Source organism: Erythranthe guttata, chromosome 2 (genome assembly GCF_056151865.1).
Source record: "Erythranthe guttata isolate IM_541 chromosome 2, IM_541, whole genome shotgun sequence".
Classification (NCBI taxonomy): Eukaryota; Viridiplantae; Streptophyta; class Magnoliopsida; order Lamiales; family Phrymaceae; genus Erythranthe; species Erythranthe guttata.
The window spans coordinates 14,827,341-14,842,563 of NC_142534.1; the positions used below are offsets into that span (position 1 = coordinate 14,827,341).

Here is a 15,223-nt window from a genome sequence, read left to right on the forward strand (position 1 = left end):
CGGAAGATCCAGCCCGTTGCAGCTTGGATATATCGATATTGATGCTGCAACAAACTCAGAACCCATCTCAGCATCTGAATTTTCAACGATATGAATATTTGGGTGATGTTGGTGAAAGGACGAAAATGCCCTTCAAGTTGATTGAGATATTAAAAAGCCGATGAAAAATACATCAAAAAGTCCCATTTGGGGCAAAGTGCAACTATAATAAAATTTTGAAGGGGGAGAGTCTCATTCTTGAAATTGTAGAGGGGAAAGTGCGAAAACAAAAAAATTCTAGGGAGCGAAGTGAATTTGGTTTTTAATGTCCACGATCTCTCAAGTCTGGAAACAACTTGTGCAAACCATTGTTTTGGTTGTTAAACAAGAAACAACTTTCCAGCTGTTTGATATATTCAATATTTTAAATATACTTTATTTATATTATTGAAATACATAAAAAATAAACAAGATGCATGTCAATCAAACATAAAAAACCCTACTAATGGTCAGCACGTCTCATGATTCCCCCCTGTAATAGAATTCGTCTCATGAGATTCCAGTACATCAATATGTCTGGTAAGATTCCTCAAAAGCCAGTAGCAATAATAAATTAATAATTATATACAAACATATATACACATATATATATGAGATTGGAATCATGCATTTCAGATTCTCATCAATATCTTGAGCTACCAATTATTTAGAGTGAGTTGTCTGCATCATGTTTTCGAGAGGAGCGAAGGAGAGAGACGCGATAGAAAAGAAAGGACACCATTTCAGCCACCCGCACCCATTGAAGCCGATCGCCTATCAACAAACCCTAAACCTAACTTCACCATGCGCGGCATGCAAGCTCAAACCCTCAGGTATGATCTACACGTGCACAGTTTGCAAAGATTACTTCCTTCACAAGCAATGCTTTGAAATGCCGAGGAAAATAGATCACCTCTGTCACGAGAAACCCTTAACCCTTCTTCCTAAGACCGGATACGCCAAAGGCTACTTCGTGTGCGACGGCTGCGGCCAAACTGGCGACGGCTTCTCCTACAACTGCGACCCTTGCGGATATGATCTGCACATGCTGTGCGCGCTCATGCCGCTGTTCGCCACCCACGAATCCCACGTGCACAAGCTCGATCTTACGTTCGAGTCACCGGAACCTACCAAGAGTTTCGCCTGCGGGATATGCGGGAACCCTGGCTCACGCCAGTTATGGCTTTACAGGTGCAAGTTGTGTGAGTTTAATGCGCATCTCAACTGTGCTAGAGGTCTACTTCAGCCTTCATCGGAGCAGCCAACGAAGGACACGAGTTTCAATACCGGTTCTGACGAGTCGCCCAAGACACCGCCTGAGACGGCGGCGGCAACGGGCTCTAGATTGGCTCCATCCGTGCCTATACAACAGCAGAAGCAGCAGCAACAACAGCAGAATATTATGAATGATGTACCCAAGAATGATTTGGCACTTTTGGCCGTTCAGAAAATGATTGTTAGCAGAAGTAACGGCATAGCTCAGGCAGTTCAGCAAATGATTGTCAACAATAGTGACGCCATAGCTCAGGGAATACTGACTTCTGGGAGCGGTAATGGAGGCGGAGGGTTTGGTGGGGAATCCGGAGAGAAGAGAGAATTGCATTTGCTGACTGAATTAATATGTATACTTACTAACGGTGGCGGTGGTGGTGGCGGCGGCCAAAACCCAGTAAACAACAGTGGTGGTGGTGGTGGTGGTAGAAGAGACTCTGCGCGATCTTTACCGGGTGATGGAAATGCATGGTATTGAAATTCTTGGAGGAATTTGTTTGTGTTTTTTTTTCTTTTTTTCTTTCCTAGTTCTGTATTAATGTGGGATTTGCTTTCCTTGCTTTGTTGGTTTTATTGGGGTTTTTTTGCAAAAAAATATCCATATGTAATCTCTAATTGATAAAAAACACATGTGTTAAAAGAGTTTGCAAGAACACCTCTGTGACAAATAGTCAAAGCCACAAAAAGCCGTAATAACTTATCGTGTGATGAACGTGTGGATTGTGGGAGTAGAACTGTATGTCTTGATTTGAAAAGTCAAAATTACCCTATCAAATTCTTTTTGTTTCCTTTTTTTTTTTAATAGGGCAAATGGCAAATAGGATAAAAGAAATTTAAATTCACATTGGTACACATAAAAACTGTGTTTTAAATGAAGTCATCCCATGTCTTTAGTCTAAAATACCATCCATACTATAATCTTCATCAATTCCATTCATTATATTCTAATTTCCTCAATATTACACATTGACCCCGAATTTAAACAAAAATATATCACATAATCCCCCATTTAAATAATTTTTTTGAAAAAATTATCTTTTTCAGAAATTAATTTTTTTTCTGAATTTTTTTTTCCGGCCAGATTCCGGCATTGACCTTTTTTTTTTCTTCTGAATTTTTTTTTGACCGGTCAACTGTTTTTGACCACCAGTCTCCGGCGTTGATTTTTTTTTTGAATTTTTTTCTTAAAAAAAATGGTAAATACAACCACCCTCTTGAAGTATGGTCAAATTACGAAAATTCCCTCCTGTTTGGGTAATTACAACCGCGCCCCTCAACTATAAATCTTCTTACACGTTCACCCTTGCGGTTTTAAATTTAGTGGAATCTTCGAGATTATATGGCATATTATCACTTCGTACCCATTTTATCCCATTAAAACTCCACATTTTGAAGCAAGATGATCATAATATGTGTTTTTTGGCTTGTATATAGGAGATTGTGGTGCATCTAAAACTGTATTTTTACACAAAATGATTACAAAGTAGAGCACATTCCAACAAATCTCCAACAAATCTAGATGATTATGTTGAATTTGACACCATAAGGGTGGAGGTGTAAGAATAAATCATAGTCGAGAGAGATAGATGTAATTCTCTAAACAAGAGGGATTTTTTCGTAAATTGACCATACCTCGGGGGTGGTTGTAATTTACCCTAAAAAAAATTGTTTTAATAAGTATTATTGTCCTGGATGCTAAATTATTGTCACCAACAGTAGTTTATACTGTCGGAGATAATAATATTGAATACCAAAACAGTTATATTACTGTCCCAAGCAATAAAATTACTGTCTCACACAGTAATATTAATGTTTTGGGACAGTAATATTATGAATATTACTTTCCCGAACAGTAATATTACTATCTCAAACAGTGACAACAAAATTGCAGGCCAAGACGATAAAATTAATTAATACAGTAAAATTACTGTCTCGGACGGTAATATTACTGTCTTAGACAGTTAAGTTACTGTTGGTGACAATAATTTAGCAGCTAAGACCGTAATATTAATTAAAATATTTTTTTAAGGAAAAAACAAAATTTCAAAAAAGAAAAAAGTCAATTAATAGTTAATTTAATGTTGGAGACAATAATTTAGCAGGGAAAGACATTAATATTAATTAAAATATTTTTTTTAAGGCAACAAAATTTCAAAAAAAAAAAAAAAAGTCAATTAACAGTTAAATTACTGTCTCCGCCAATTAAATTACTATTGGAGACAGTAACTTAGAAGCCAAGACAGTAATATTAATTGAAATAACTTTTTTTAAGGAAAAAAATAATCAACGCCGGAGACCCATCGGTCAACGGTGGTTGACCTGCCGGAAAAAAAAAATCAAAAAAAAAGAAGTCAACGCCAGAGACCGCAGGTCTCCGGCGTTCAACGGTGGCTGACTAGCGGTCTCCGGTGGTGGCGGGTCAAAATTGGAGTCAACATTGGAATAATGGTCAAAATTAGTTAATTGGTGAAATTGTGCTAAATTGGGGTGTAAATCATGAAATTAGAGTTGAATTGAGTTTCAAGGAATTGGGGGTAATTTTGGTATATATAAAAGAATTTTCCTTATTTACAAAAACTGAATAAGTTTGAATTAGCTGGATTTATTTGAAAGAAAATTGCATGTCCTTTTTTCAATTGAGTGCCTTTGTCATGGTCCTCTTTGTCATTAATCATTTTTAATATTTCTTTTGTAAGGGTAATTTCGCCATTTCATAAAATTCAACAATAAATTTCAAAATTAGGACCGGTGTGCTTTAAAAACCACAACATGGGGAACTTCTTGTTAATTTTTTTAACACAAGGGTTTTTTTTGGCAATTATAAACAACACACGGAGGTATGTGCTATAAGCTTGTTTTATTGGTGTAAATTTATTGTTGCTTATAGATTTGTTCACTAAGCTTATGGGCTTGCATTTTTATTTTATTTTGGAGTAAAGTGCAAAAAGTATCCCAGTGTAATCTTTAAATAGTAAAAAACTCCATGCGATACATAAACTAGCAGAAAAATCCTATGAAAATATTTAAATAACACATTCGACCTATTGTGGTTTTAATCATTGACTAAACGTGAAAAGACAAATATACTTTTCAATAAAATAATACAAAATAGTGTTCAAATTGAAATAAGAAAAGAGGCCAAATTACAATTTATGCTACATTTTCGAAACTTAAATAAGGACTTGATTGTAATTTCTCCAAAGAAAATTTTCTGGACTATTTCCATCATCACCACCACACCTCAGCCCTCATGCAGTCCTGCATCATCACGGGGAATACGATGCTACACCCGGTGATTTTCACCGGGTGGCTCTCTTATTGACATGTGTCCTTTTTAATTTATTTTATAATTATATTTCTAAAATCCAATGGGCCATAACTGAACCCGTAGTGGGAATCTTATCAATTAGGGTGCCTGGTTATATTCACCAGGTGTAGCATAAATATTGCCTCGATTTTCTTTTTTTCTTTTTCCCCTGTCCCTCACCACGCAACCTTCAAACAACTCTTATGCCTCGATTTTTCTCAATCCCTCCTGCGCCTCTCCATCCCTCCACCGCGTGCTACGTCGCCTCTCCAACGCTCCGTCTTCTTCTCCAGCCCTCCGTGTTTGCTTGATCACTCTATTTTTTCAAATCAGAAGTCAAGCATATGAGGAGAATTCACATTCGAAGTGGTGTGAATATGCAGATCTTTTTCGATTGATTATTTTCAGATTTTTTAGGTGAAGGAGAGGAGAGGAGTGAGGGGCATCATGATGGGCCCTTGTGAGTCTGGTGGTAGCGACGGCGATTAGAGAGCAACAGTGGCGAAACCAGGATTTCATCATGAGGGCCCGAATAAGCATTAAAAAATATAGTAAAAATATTAATGAAAATAATGATTATTCCAACAATCACTAGTACAAAATTTGCTTTTTACTACAATTGTTTGCTACGGTAAAAAGCCGTAATAAAAAGGTACTTTTTACCACCGAACAATTTTGAAATTGTAGTAAATACTAAGATTTACCGTAGCAAAAAAATATTTGGTACGACTATTTAGCGTAGTAAAGTTTTTATCACGCCCATACGGGGCAGATTTGTAGCAAATGCGTATCAAAAGTCTTTTTACTACGAATTTGATAACTTTTACTATGGTTAATGATCGTAGTAAAAAACAATTTTTCTACTAATGAATGGTGAATCTAAGATGTTACTTAATGGATGACTTACTTTTTTGAGGGTTCATGGGGCAGCGCCCCTGAAAAAAAAATTGGATTTGTTTTTACACTTGAAAATTCTTCTTTCAGAGTTACATAGTTTTTCCAAATAAATAAAATTCTCTTCCCAAATTGATAAAATTTGTTTCCAAATTTGACGAAATTTTCTTTCAAATTCGACAAAATTCGTTATTAAATAACATTTAAAGCCTTAAAAGACAAAATTACCCTTCCAAATTACTCATATCCGAAAAGAATTGAACCGGGAATACACATTTCAGGCAAAGTGCACTGAGTGGTATGTTTCGAAGGGGGACATTCTCGTTTACGTATTTTGAGGGGGAAAGTGCAAAAAGGCCTTTTTTTAGGGGGTGAAGTGTAGTTTGCCCTTCATTCAGTAACTAATGAAAGCAACATAAACACCAATACTAACTAATAAAAACACACTTATTAGAGTCACATAATAAAAAGGAGAACATAAATCAAAGCACAAAAAACACACACACATACACACACACACACACACATATATATATATATATACATTATATAAAACGACCAGCTGTCTTGTTTATATTAGATCTTGAATGTTAAACCAGGTGACCCCTGGAACTTGATCTCCATGAGCTTTTTCATGCGCTCAACCATGGCGGGAGTCAAATAATTGCTCCAGTCTCCAACTTCTCCCTTCCTAAAGAATGTACTATTCTTAAATAAACCTTTGATAGAATATCCATTCTTGTCCACATTCTTCAAACTCTGAAAGCTGCACATCTTCGCAATCTCTTCAACCATGCCTCGTTCTTCTTCCTCCGACGAAAACGGACAACCAAGAAAATCGGCAATCTTCTTCACATTGAAAACAATATCCTCTTTCATATCCTCGTACTTTAGAAACAACACTTTACAAGGATTCTCCAGATGGGCATTCCAGTAGCCAGTCATATGCTCCCAAAAGGGCCCGTACGGATGAGTTCCCTCACAAACCATATCGAAACTCTCGTCTAGTCCAAGTGGGCCCGCGTGATCTTTCTCAAGCTTGTTTTCGGTAAAGAAATGACGGGCTGAGACGAACAGATCCAAAGGGTTTCTACACACGTAAATAATTTTGCATGCAGATTCACGTATCGAATAAGCTAGGGCTTTGAAAGGCACGTGGGTCGCGAAGATTCTTGGATCAGTGGGTTTATCTAATTGATTAGGATTATTTTCTTCAAATGTGAATAAGAAACGCACAAGTTTGTGGGGATTGCATGTGAGTAGAGGGTTTTGATCAACGTCACGATAAATAGTACTGCGGTTGACTATTGAGAAAGCGAGGGCTTTCAACCAGGTGGTTCCTGCTTTAGGAAGGGTTGACAATATTACGTCAGAATCTTTTGCTTTGAAATGCTTATGAGCCGTAAGTTCTTGTTGGAAAAATCTTTTCACATACCAAAAGCCTTGGTATTTCACCATCGAACTGCCATCCCAATTTGTTTGTTGCTCAAGTGTTTGAAGCAACGACTCTGAAAACTCGTCATCCTCTTTTGTGTCTTGTTTTTTCTCCATTTATACTGTTTTAATATATTTCCAATGAATTATAACTGACCCTCGTCTCTTCTTTTATAGCATGGGTTGATTATTAATATGCAGCATTATCAATATGAAAAATAAAAGAAAAGGTTAGGCATTATATTCATAATTAAGATGTTTGGCACTTCTACAACATACATTTACATAGAGAGCTAGGAAATTATTAGGATGTGGAAAGTGGAACATCTTGCATTTCTACCTCTATATAATTTTGCCAACCCCTATTGATCGTGTGGTTGATATTAGATACACTACAAGAAAAATGAATTTTAGTGACAACACAAGTTGTCACATTAGATCGTAAAATTGTCACAAATGAGATATATTGTCAATATAATGTTGTCACTGCGTTGTCAGTAATTCTGTGTCGCTAATGCTCATTGGTCATAACTTACAAAATATTGTCACTTTAAATTTTAGAGCACATTGACCAAAACGAGTACAAACTAGAGCACATTCTACGAAATCTACATGATTATGTCGAATTTGACACCATAAGGGTGGAGCTGTAAGAATATACATACAAATATATATATATATATATATATATATATATATATATATATATATATATATATATATATATATATATATATATATATATATATATATATATATATATATATATAAATGGTTTTTTCCTGCGGTAAAAATCCGTTACAAAAAGTACCTTTTGTGACGGACAATTTGGGAGTCTTAATAAATGTTAGGATTTACTTTTGATTTTTTGTTTTTGGTATCGTTGATTTTTTTTGAAAAGCAACTTCTAACCGCTAACCGCCATTTATTCTAATAATATTATTGTGGTTGACAATAATTTTACTGGCAACAATGTTATTGTGTTACAAAATAATTTGGTTGCGTAACACAATAATAATATTGTGTTGACCGGTCAAAAAACTACAAAAATAAATATTATTGTGTTACACAATAATATTAATATATATTTTTTTTTTAATATTACTGTGTTTGAAAATAAACAATATTAATTTGTTACACAGTAATATAAATATAGTTAATATTACCACAATAATACAATTAGTATTATTGTTAACCACACTAATATTATTGTTTGTACCAAGCCAAAATGTCACAGTTCACATATATTTATTATAGACTGAAGGTGGGTGTAAGATTGTAATTTCACAACAAAACATTACAAAATTAATGTATTTATATTTTGGGGCCTTAAGATATAGGTCCCTAGTGACAAAACTTATGAGGATGTGTATGCGACACATCTCATAATTTAGGGGTAGAAAATGAACATTGTCCTAAAATATATTTTCATTCATTTCCAACTCGATATATTTAATATAAAGTGTGATACTCTAAATATTACTTTAATTTAAAAACTAAATAAATATTTGGGTAAAAATCATTTTGCACCCATGAATCATGCGAAAAGTATCATTTATCTCCCTGATGTACAGAAAACATAACATATCCCCCCCCCCCCCCCCCGACCGACCGACTGTTGCAAAGAGCAGTTGGCTTTTTTTTTTTTTTTTATAACAAAAATACCTAATAAGATTCTCTGTATATAGGTAGGCAGCTTAATTTTGGCTCTTTTTCATCAGATTTTCACTCTTTTTAATTAGCTTATTTTTTTTTCACTTTATTTAATTATCTTACACTCGTTTCAGCCTTTTTTTTCCTTTGTATCTGCATAAAAAAATTGAAAAATCAAATCAATAAAAATGAAGCTTTGCAGATCATGAATGCAAAACCTACAAAAAAAAAAAAAAAGAAAAACCTAAAAAGCCATAAAATTGAAATAATGTGCTCATACAAGAGGTTTTTTGAAAATTTTACGAAAACATTGAGGATGATAGAAATTTCGTACATTTTGTTTCTTTTACAGATCGAAGAGAAAGAGAGAAATCTGAGAGTGATAGGGCGGGTTGTTTAGAGAGTGAAACAACATAGAAAAAATGGGGATTTTATGAGACATAAAGTAGGGTAAAAGAGTCATTGCACAATCAAAGTTAACATTGTTAAAAACTTAATCATTGACCGTAAAAAACAGAGAGCGTTTGATGTTTTCTATACATCAGGGGTAAATAATACCTTTTGCATAGTTTAGGGGTGCAAAATGAATTTTATCCTAAATATTTTCAACCCAAATTGCTGGATAATTGAAGGTGAAAGATGGAGATTAAATGGGGCAATTGTGTCATTTCAGGTCCACTGATCCACTACCAGACGCACATCCGGCGAGTGTGCCACACGAAATTAAAGTACACCAGAGGGTTTTTTTGCTAGCTTGTTTTTCACAGAGGGTATCTTTTACAGTTTACTCTTTTATTTTGGGGAAAAATGTTTTGAGAAAAAAAATATTTGTGTTGTAGTAGTCAGTAAAGTTGTAGCAGCCAGTAAAGTTGCGGAAAATAGAGATCATGAATGTTTGATTCACATATTTGAAGTGTATTAACTCTATAGTTTCATTTCAAGTATGTCAAGAAAGAAGAAACACAAGTCTAAAAGAGAGTTTATTCAAGTGAGTTTTTTAAATTCCTTTCTATTTCGAATTTTATTCCCCGTTGCATATACTCTTTTTAATTATTGCTAGTTTATTTATCACATGGGAGTTTTAGCTATTTAGAGATTACGTAGATGTACTTTTTGCAGTTTAATCCAATATTTGTAGAATCTTTTGCTCTGAAATGCTTATGAGACATAAGTTCTCGTCGGAAAAATATCTTCAAATACCAAAAGCCTTAGCTTGGTATTTCACCATCGGACTGCCGTCCCAATTTGTTTGTTGCTCAAGTGTTTGAAGCAACGATTCTGAAAACTGGTCATCCTCTTTTGTGTATTGGTTTTTCTCTATTTATACTGTTTTAATTAATCCAATGAATTATAACTGACCCTCGTCTCTTCTTTTATAGCATGGGTTGATTATTAATATGTAGCATTATCTATATAAAAATAAAAGAAAAGGTATAGGCATTATATTTATAATTAAGATGTTTGGCACTTCTACAACATACATTTACATAGTCGCTAGGAAATTATGAGGATGTGGAAAGTGAAACATCTTGCATTTCTACCTCTATATAATTTTGCCAACCCCTATTGATCGTGTGGTTGATATTAGATATATATACCTAATTCAAGTTGAATCCTCTGTATAAAAAATGATGTTTAACTTCAATTTTACAGATTAGGGTATATATATATATATATATATATATATATATATATATATATATATATATATATATATATATATATATATATATATATATATATATATATATATTTAAAATACTAGTATGGAAAAAATGGTTTTTTACTGCGGTACAAAACCGTTACAAAACGTACCTTTTACTACGGACAATCTGGGAGTCGTGATCAATGTTAGGATTTACATTTATATTATTTTTTTCTGATTTTTTTTGGTATCGTTGGTTTTTTTTTAAAAGCAATTTTCCACCGCTAACCGACATTCATCGCTGTAATATTATTGTGCTTGACAATAATATTATTGTCAACAATATTATTGTGTTACAAAATAATTTGGTTGCAACAAATATTGTGTTGACCGGTCAAAAAAATATAAAACAAATATTATTGTCTTAGACAATAATATTAATATTTGTTTAAATATTACTGTGTTAGAAAATAAATAATAGTATTATGTTAGACAATAGTATAGTTAATATCACCACAAATAATACAATTAGTATTAGTGTTAACAGCCCGTATGGGTGTAGCTCAACTGGTTCTGGAGGTGGTAAATTGGTACAAGGTCCTAGGATCGAATCTTGGCAGCCGCAATGTGGGAATTTCAACTTCAATGAGGATTGATTCCTTGTGGGCACCAGGTCCAGGTCCGCTACCTTAACATGCCGTTGAGTTAGCATGATTTATAGTGAGAACAGATGAAGGGGTAGAGAAAACCGGTGGTAAGGGAGAGGGTGGTGGGTTGGAGAAGGATGGTGGTGAGGGAGAGAGAGGGGAGGTGGAAGAAGATGCCATATTGACGGAAAAAAAAATGGTGACTAGGGATCTGTGGACGTGAGTCCTTTTGTGGCTCTGATTACCATGATAAAACTAGAAATGTTGAGAGGATAAAGATGAATTCATTTCTTGATGTTTTCAGCATAACATGTTTACAAGTGTGCCTCTCTTATAAAGGCCAAAAGAGAATAAATTCTGTTACAAAAATTACAGACTGAATGTTAAAATTCACACATATTTATCATAGACGGTGGGTGTAAGATTGTAAGTGCACAACAAAACATTACAAAATTAATGTATTTATATTTTTTGTATATTTGACCAGAAAAGGTGTATTTGTTACGTTTCATAATTGAGGGATATGTATGCAGCACATCTCATAATTTAGGGGTACAAAGTGAACATCGTCTTAAAATATATTTTCATTCATTTCCAACTCGATATATTTAATATAAGAGTAGAAAGTAGATTGCCACCTAAACTATGGGCCATTTCGCACTTTCCCGCCCGAACAAAATATTTTTGCACGTTTCTACCTAAACACGTTAATTCGTTGTACGGTGCCCCCTAAACTGAAGTTTCCGGCAATTTTGATTGGAATGTTAAAACACGTGCGTTACACGTGATATTTGCAGGGGTAAATTCTTCCCTTTCACTTATGTTCTATATATTAACTATGAATTAATCATTACTTATCCGATGAAAATTTTGGGGGATTTCGGTAAATTTTTTGGGCTTGTTTTGATCTTAGTGAAACCTTGGGTGTGTCTTTAATGGCTTGATTTTGTAGTTGTTCCTGGTTATTCTTCTCTGCGCCGCCGTGGAAGTGGTGGTAGAAAGCGGAGATACGGGTAGGGATGGAGGAGATTGTGGTGGGTTTCGTCGATGAATTTTTTCGACCCATTTTCAACATCCGGAAATCCACTCGTTAGCCCTAATAGCTCCGTGGAGATGGTGTCTTTTGATATGGGGTTTTTAAATTCTTTTTTGAAGAACACTCTTAGCCATTGCAGAGGCCTCTGCCCCCAAGATTTTGTAGGGGTTGAATTTGCTGTGGGAATAATATCTTTTGGCCCCGTTTGGTTGCCAAGATAAGCCATGATTAACTAAATAGTTGGACTTAATTTGATGTTTGGTATCCTCAATAACTTGCCGGGTCGACCCGCCAAAATTATATAATCATGGCTTATCTTGCCTTATCTTGGCTTATCTTGCCTTTTAATGAGTTTTTTTTGTTGCACCTTTCAAGCTCCAATAAAATAATTGGGTCTCATTAGATTATTTAATCTTATCTTGGCTAATCTTATCTTGCCAACCAAACGAGGCCTTAGTGTGCGTTTGGGGAATATCGAGATGATTTATGATTAGTTTTGCTTCTTGAAATTTATTTTGCGTAGAAATTGGTGCACAAAGGGCTGTGGAGATGGATAGAAGTAGCCATGATTCGAACCATATTGTTGGGGAAGAAGACAAAAATGGAAGAGCGAAGAAAAAATTGGAGTCAGACAAAAATAAAAGTAAAAAGACAAATTTGCCCCTCCAAAACTCACGTTAATGGCACGTGTGTGAGATCCCGGTGATATTTGCCGGAAAATAGCACTTTTAGGGCACCGTGCAATAGAAAAACGAGTTTAGGTAAGAACGTGTAAAAAAAATTGTTTGGGGGGCAAAGTGCAAAATCGGTCATTGCTTTAGGGGGCAAACTGCTTTTTACTCTTAATATAAAGTGCAATACTCTAATATTACTTTAATTTAAAAACTAAATAAATATTTGGGTAAAATTTATTTTGCACCCATGAATTATGCGAAAAGTATCATTTATTTTGGAGTAAACTACAAAACGTATCCCTCTGTAATTTCTAAATAATAGAAAACTCTATGGGATAAAAAAACTAGCAAAAAAATCCTGTAAAATTTTTTAAATAACACATTTGACCCATTGTGGTTTTAATCATTGACTGAAAGTAAAAAGACAAATATACCCTTCAATTAAATAATACAAAATAGTGTTCACGTTGAATTGAAAAAAAAGAAGGCATATTGCAATTTATGCTTCGAAACTCGAATAAGGACTTGATTGCAATTTCTCCAAAGAACATTCTCTGTACTACATGCATCACCACCACCCAACCTTCAAACAATTCTTCAGCCCTCCGAGTTTGCTCAATCACTCTATTTTTTCAAATCAAAAGTCAAGCATGTGAGGAGAATTCACATTCGAAGTGCAGTTTGCCCTTTATTCAATAACTAATGATGAAAGCAACATAAACACCAATACCAACTAATAAAGACACACTTATTAGAGTCACATAATAAAAAGGAGAACATAAATCAAAGCACAAAACACACACACACACACACACACACACACACACACACATATATATATATATATATATATATATATATATATATATATATATATATATATATATATATATATATATATATATATATATATTTATCTTTATATATATGTAAGGACCAAGTGTCTTGTTTTTATTAGATCTTGAATGTTAAACCAGGTGACCCCTGGAACTTGATCTCCATGAGCTTCTTCATGCGCTCAGCCATGGCGGGAGTCAAATAATTGCTCCAGTCTCCAACTTCTCCCTTCCTAAAGAATGTACTATTCTTAAATAAACCTTTGATAGAATATCCATTCTTATCCACATTCTTCAAACTCCGAAAGCTGCACATCTTCGAAATCTCTTCAACCATGCCTCGTTCTTCTTCCTCCGATGAAAAAGGACAACCGAGAAAATCGGCAATCTTCTTCACATTGAAAACAATATCCTCTTTCATATCCTCGTACTTTAGAAACAACACTTTACGAGGATTCTCCAGATGGGCATTCCAGTAGCCAGTCATATGATCCCAAAAGGGCCCGTACGGATGAGTTCCCTCGCAAGCCATATCGAAACTCTCGTCTAAACCAAGTAGGCCCGCATGATCTTTCTCAAGCTTGTTTTCGGTTAAGAACAGACGAGCTGAGACGAACAGATCCAAAGGGTTTCTACACACGTAGATAATTTTGCATGCAGATTCACGGATCGAATAAGCTAGGGCTTTGAAAGGCACGTGGGTCGCAAAGATTCTTGGATCATTGGGTTTATCTAATTGATTAGGCTTATTTTCTTTAAATGCGACTAGGAAAGGCACAAGTTTGTGGGGATTGCATGTGAGTAGAGGGTTTTGATCAATATCACGATAAATAGTACCGCGGTTGACTATTGAGAAAGCAAGGGCTTTCAACCAGGTGGTTCCTGCTTTAGGAAGGGTTGACAATATAACGTCAGAATCTTTTGCTTTGAAATGCTTATAAGACGCAAGTTCTTGTCGGAAAAATATTTTCAAATACCAAAAGCCTTGGTATTTCACCATCGGACTGCCGTCCCAGTTTGTTTGTTGCTCAAGTGTTTGAAGCAACGACTCTGAAAACTCGTCATCCTCTTTTGTGTCTTGTTTTTTCTCCATTTATATTGTTTTAATATATTCCCAATGAATTATAACTGACCCTCGTCTCTTCTTTTATAGCATGGGTTGATTATCAATATGCAGGATTATCTATATCAACAATAAAAGAAAAGGTTAGGCATTATATTCATAATTAAGATCGATGTTAGGCACTTCTACAACATACATTTACATAGTGAGCTAGGAAATTATGATGACGTGGAGTGTGAAACATCTTGCATTTCTAACTCTATAATTTTTGCCAACCCCTATTGATCGTGTGGTTGATATATATTAGATATACCTAATTCAAGTAGAATCCTTCACATAAAAATGATATTTAACTTTAATTTTAGGGCCATTTATAAATAAGCCCACTAAAGGATACTTATTTAAAAAGGGCTTCAGACAAAAAGTTTTTTTTTTAAAAAAGCCTACACATGGTTCAAATATTTGTAAAAGATTAAAATATCCCCTCACATTTTAATATGCTCCAATTTCATCATTTATTTTAACCTAACCTTAATTTGACCCAAAATTTCACAAATTATTAAATTTTGACCCAAAACGCAATTTTATGGACAATTTCGTCTGTCGCCGCCGTTGACCTCAGGTCTCGGGCGATGAGGTTTTTTTTTTTTGTTTAACATCTTTTGCCCCCCCCCCCCCCCCCCCCCCCCCCCCCCCCCCTCCCCCCCGTTTAAACAACAATATTGTTGTGGTTGGCAGTAATAT

The 15,223-nt window shown here is 34.7% G+C and overlaps 3 protein-coding genes across 3 annotated transcripts; 1 reads left to right on the top strand and 2 right to left on the bottom strand.

Moving 5' to 3' along the window:
- Positions 1–670: 670 nt before the first annotated feature.
- Positions 671–2,185, top strand: LOC105969399 (uncharacterized). The gene has a single exon (XM_012994152.2). It carries the CDS (start codon positions 707–709, stop codon positions 1,766–1,768), a length of 1,062 nt encoding a protein of 353 aa, XP_012849606.1. The 5' UTR covers positions 671–706; the 3' UTR covers positions 1,769–2,185.
- Positions 2,186–6,067: 3,882 nt separating this feature from the next.
- Positions 6,068–7,042, bottom strand: LOC105969401 (cytosolic sulfotransferase 15). Its single transcript, XM_012994153.2, has one exon. It carries the CDS (start codon positions 7,040–7,042, stop codon positions 6,068–6,070), a length of 975 nt encoding a protein of 324 aa, XP_012849607.2.
- Positions 7,043–13,504: 6,462 nt separating this feature from the next.
- LOC105969445 (cytosolic sulfotransferase 15) lies at positions 13,505–14,547 on the bottom strand. The gene has a single exon (XM_012994200.2). The coding sequence runs from the start codon at positions 14,507–14,509 to the stop codon at positions 13,535–13,537; it is 975 nt and encodes a 324-aa protein (XP_012849654.2). The 5' UTR covers positions 14,510–14,547; the 3' UTR covers positions 13,505–13,534.
- Positions 14,548–15,223: the final 676 nt, after the last annotated feature.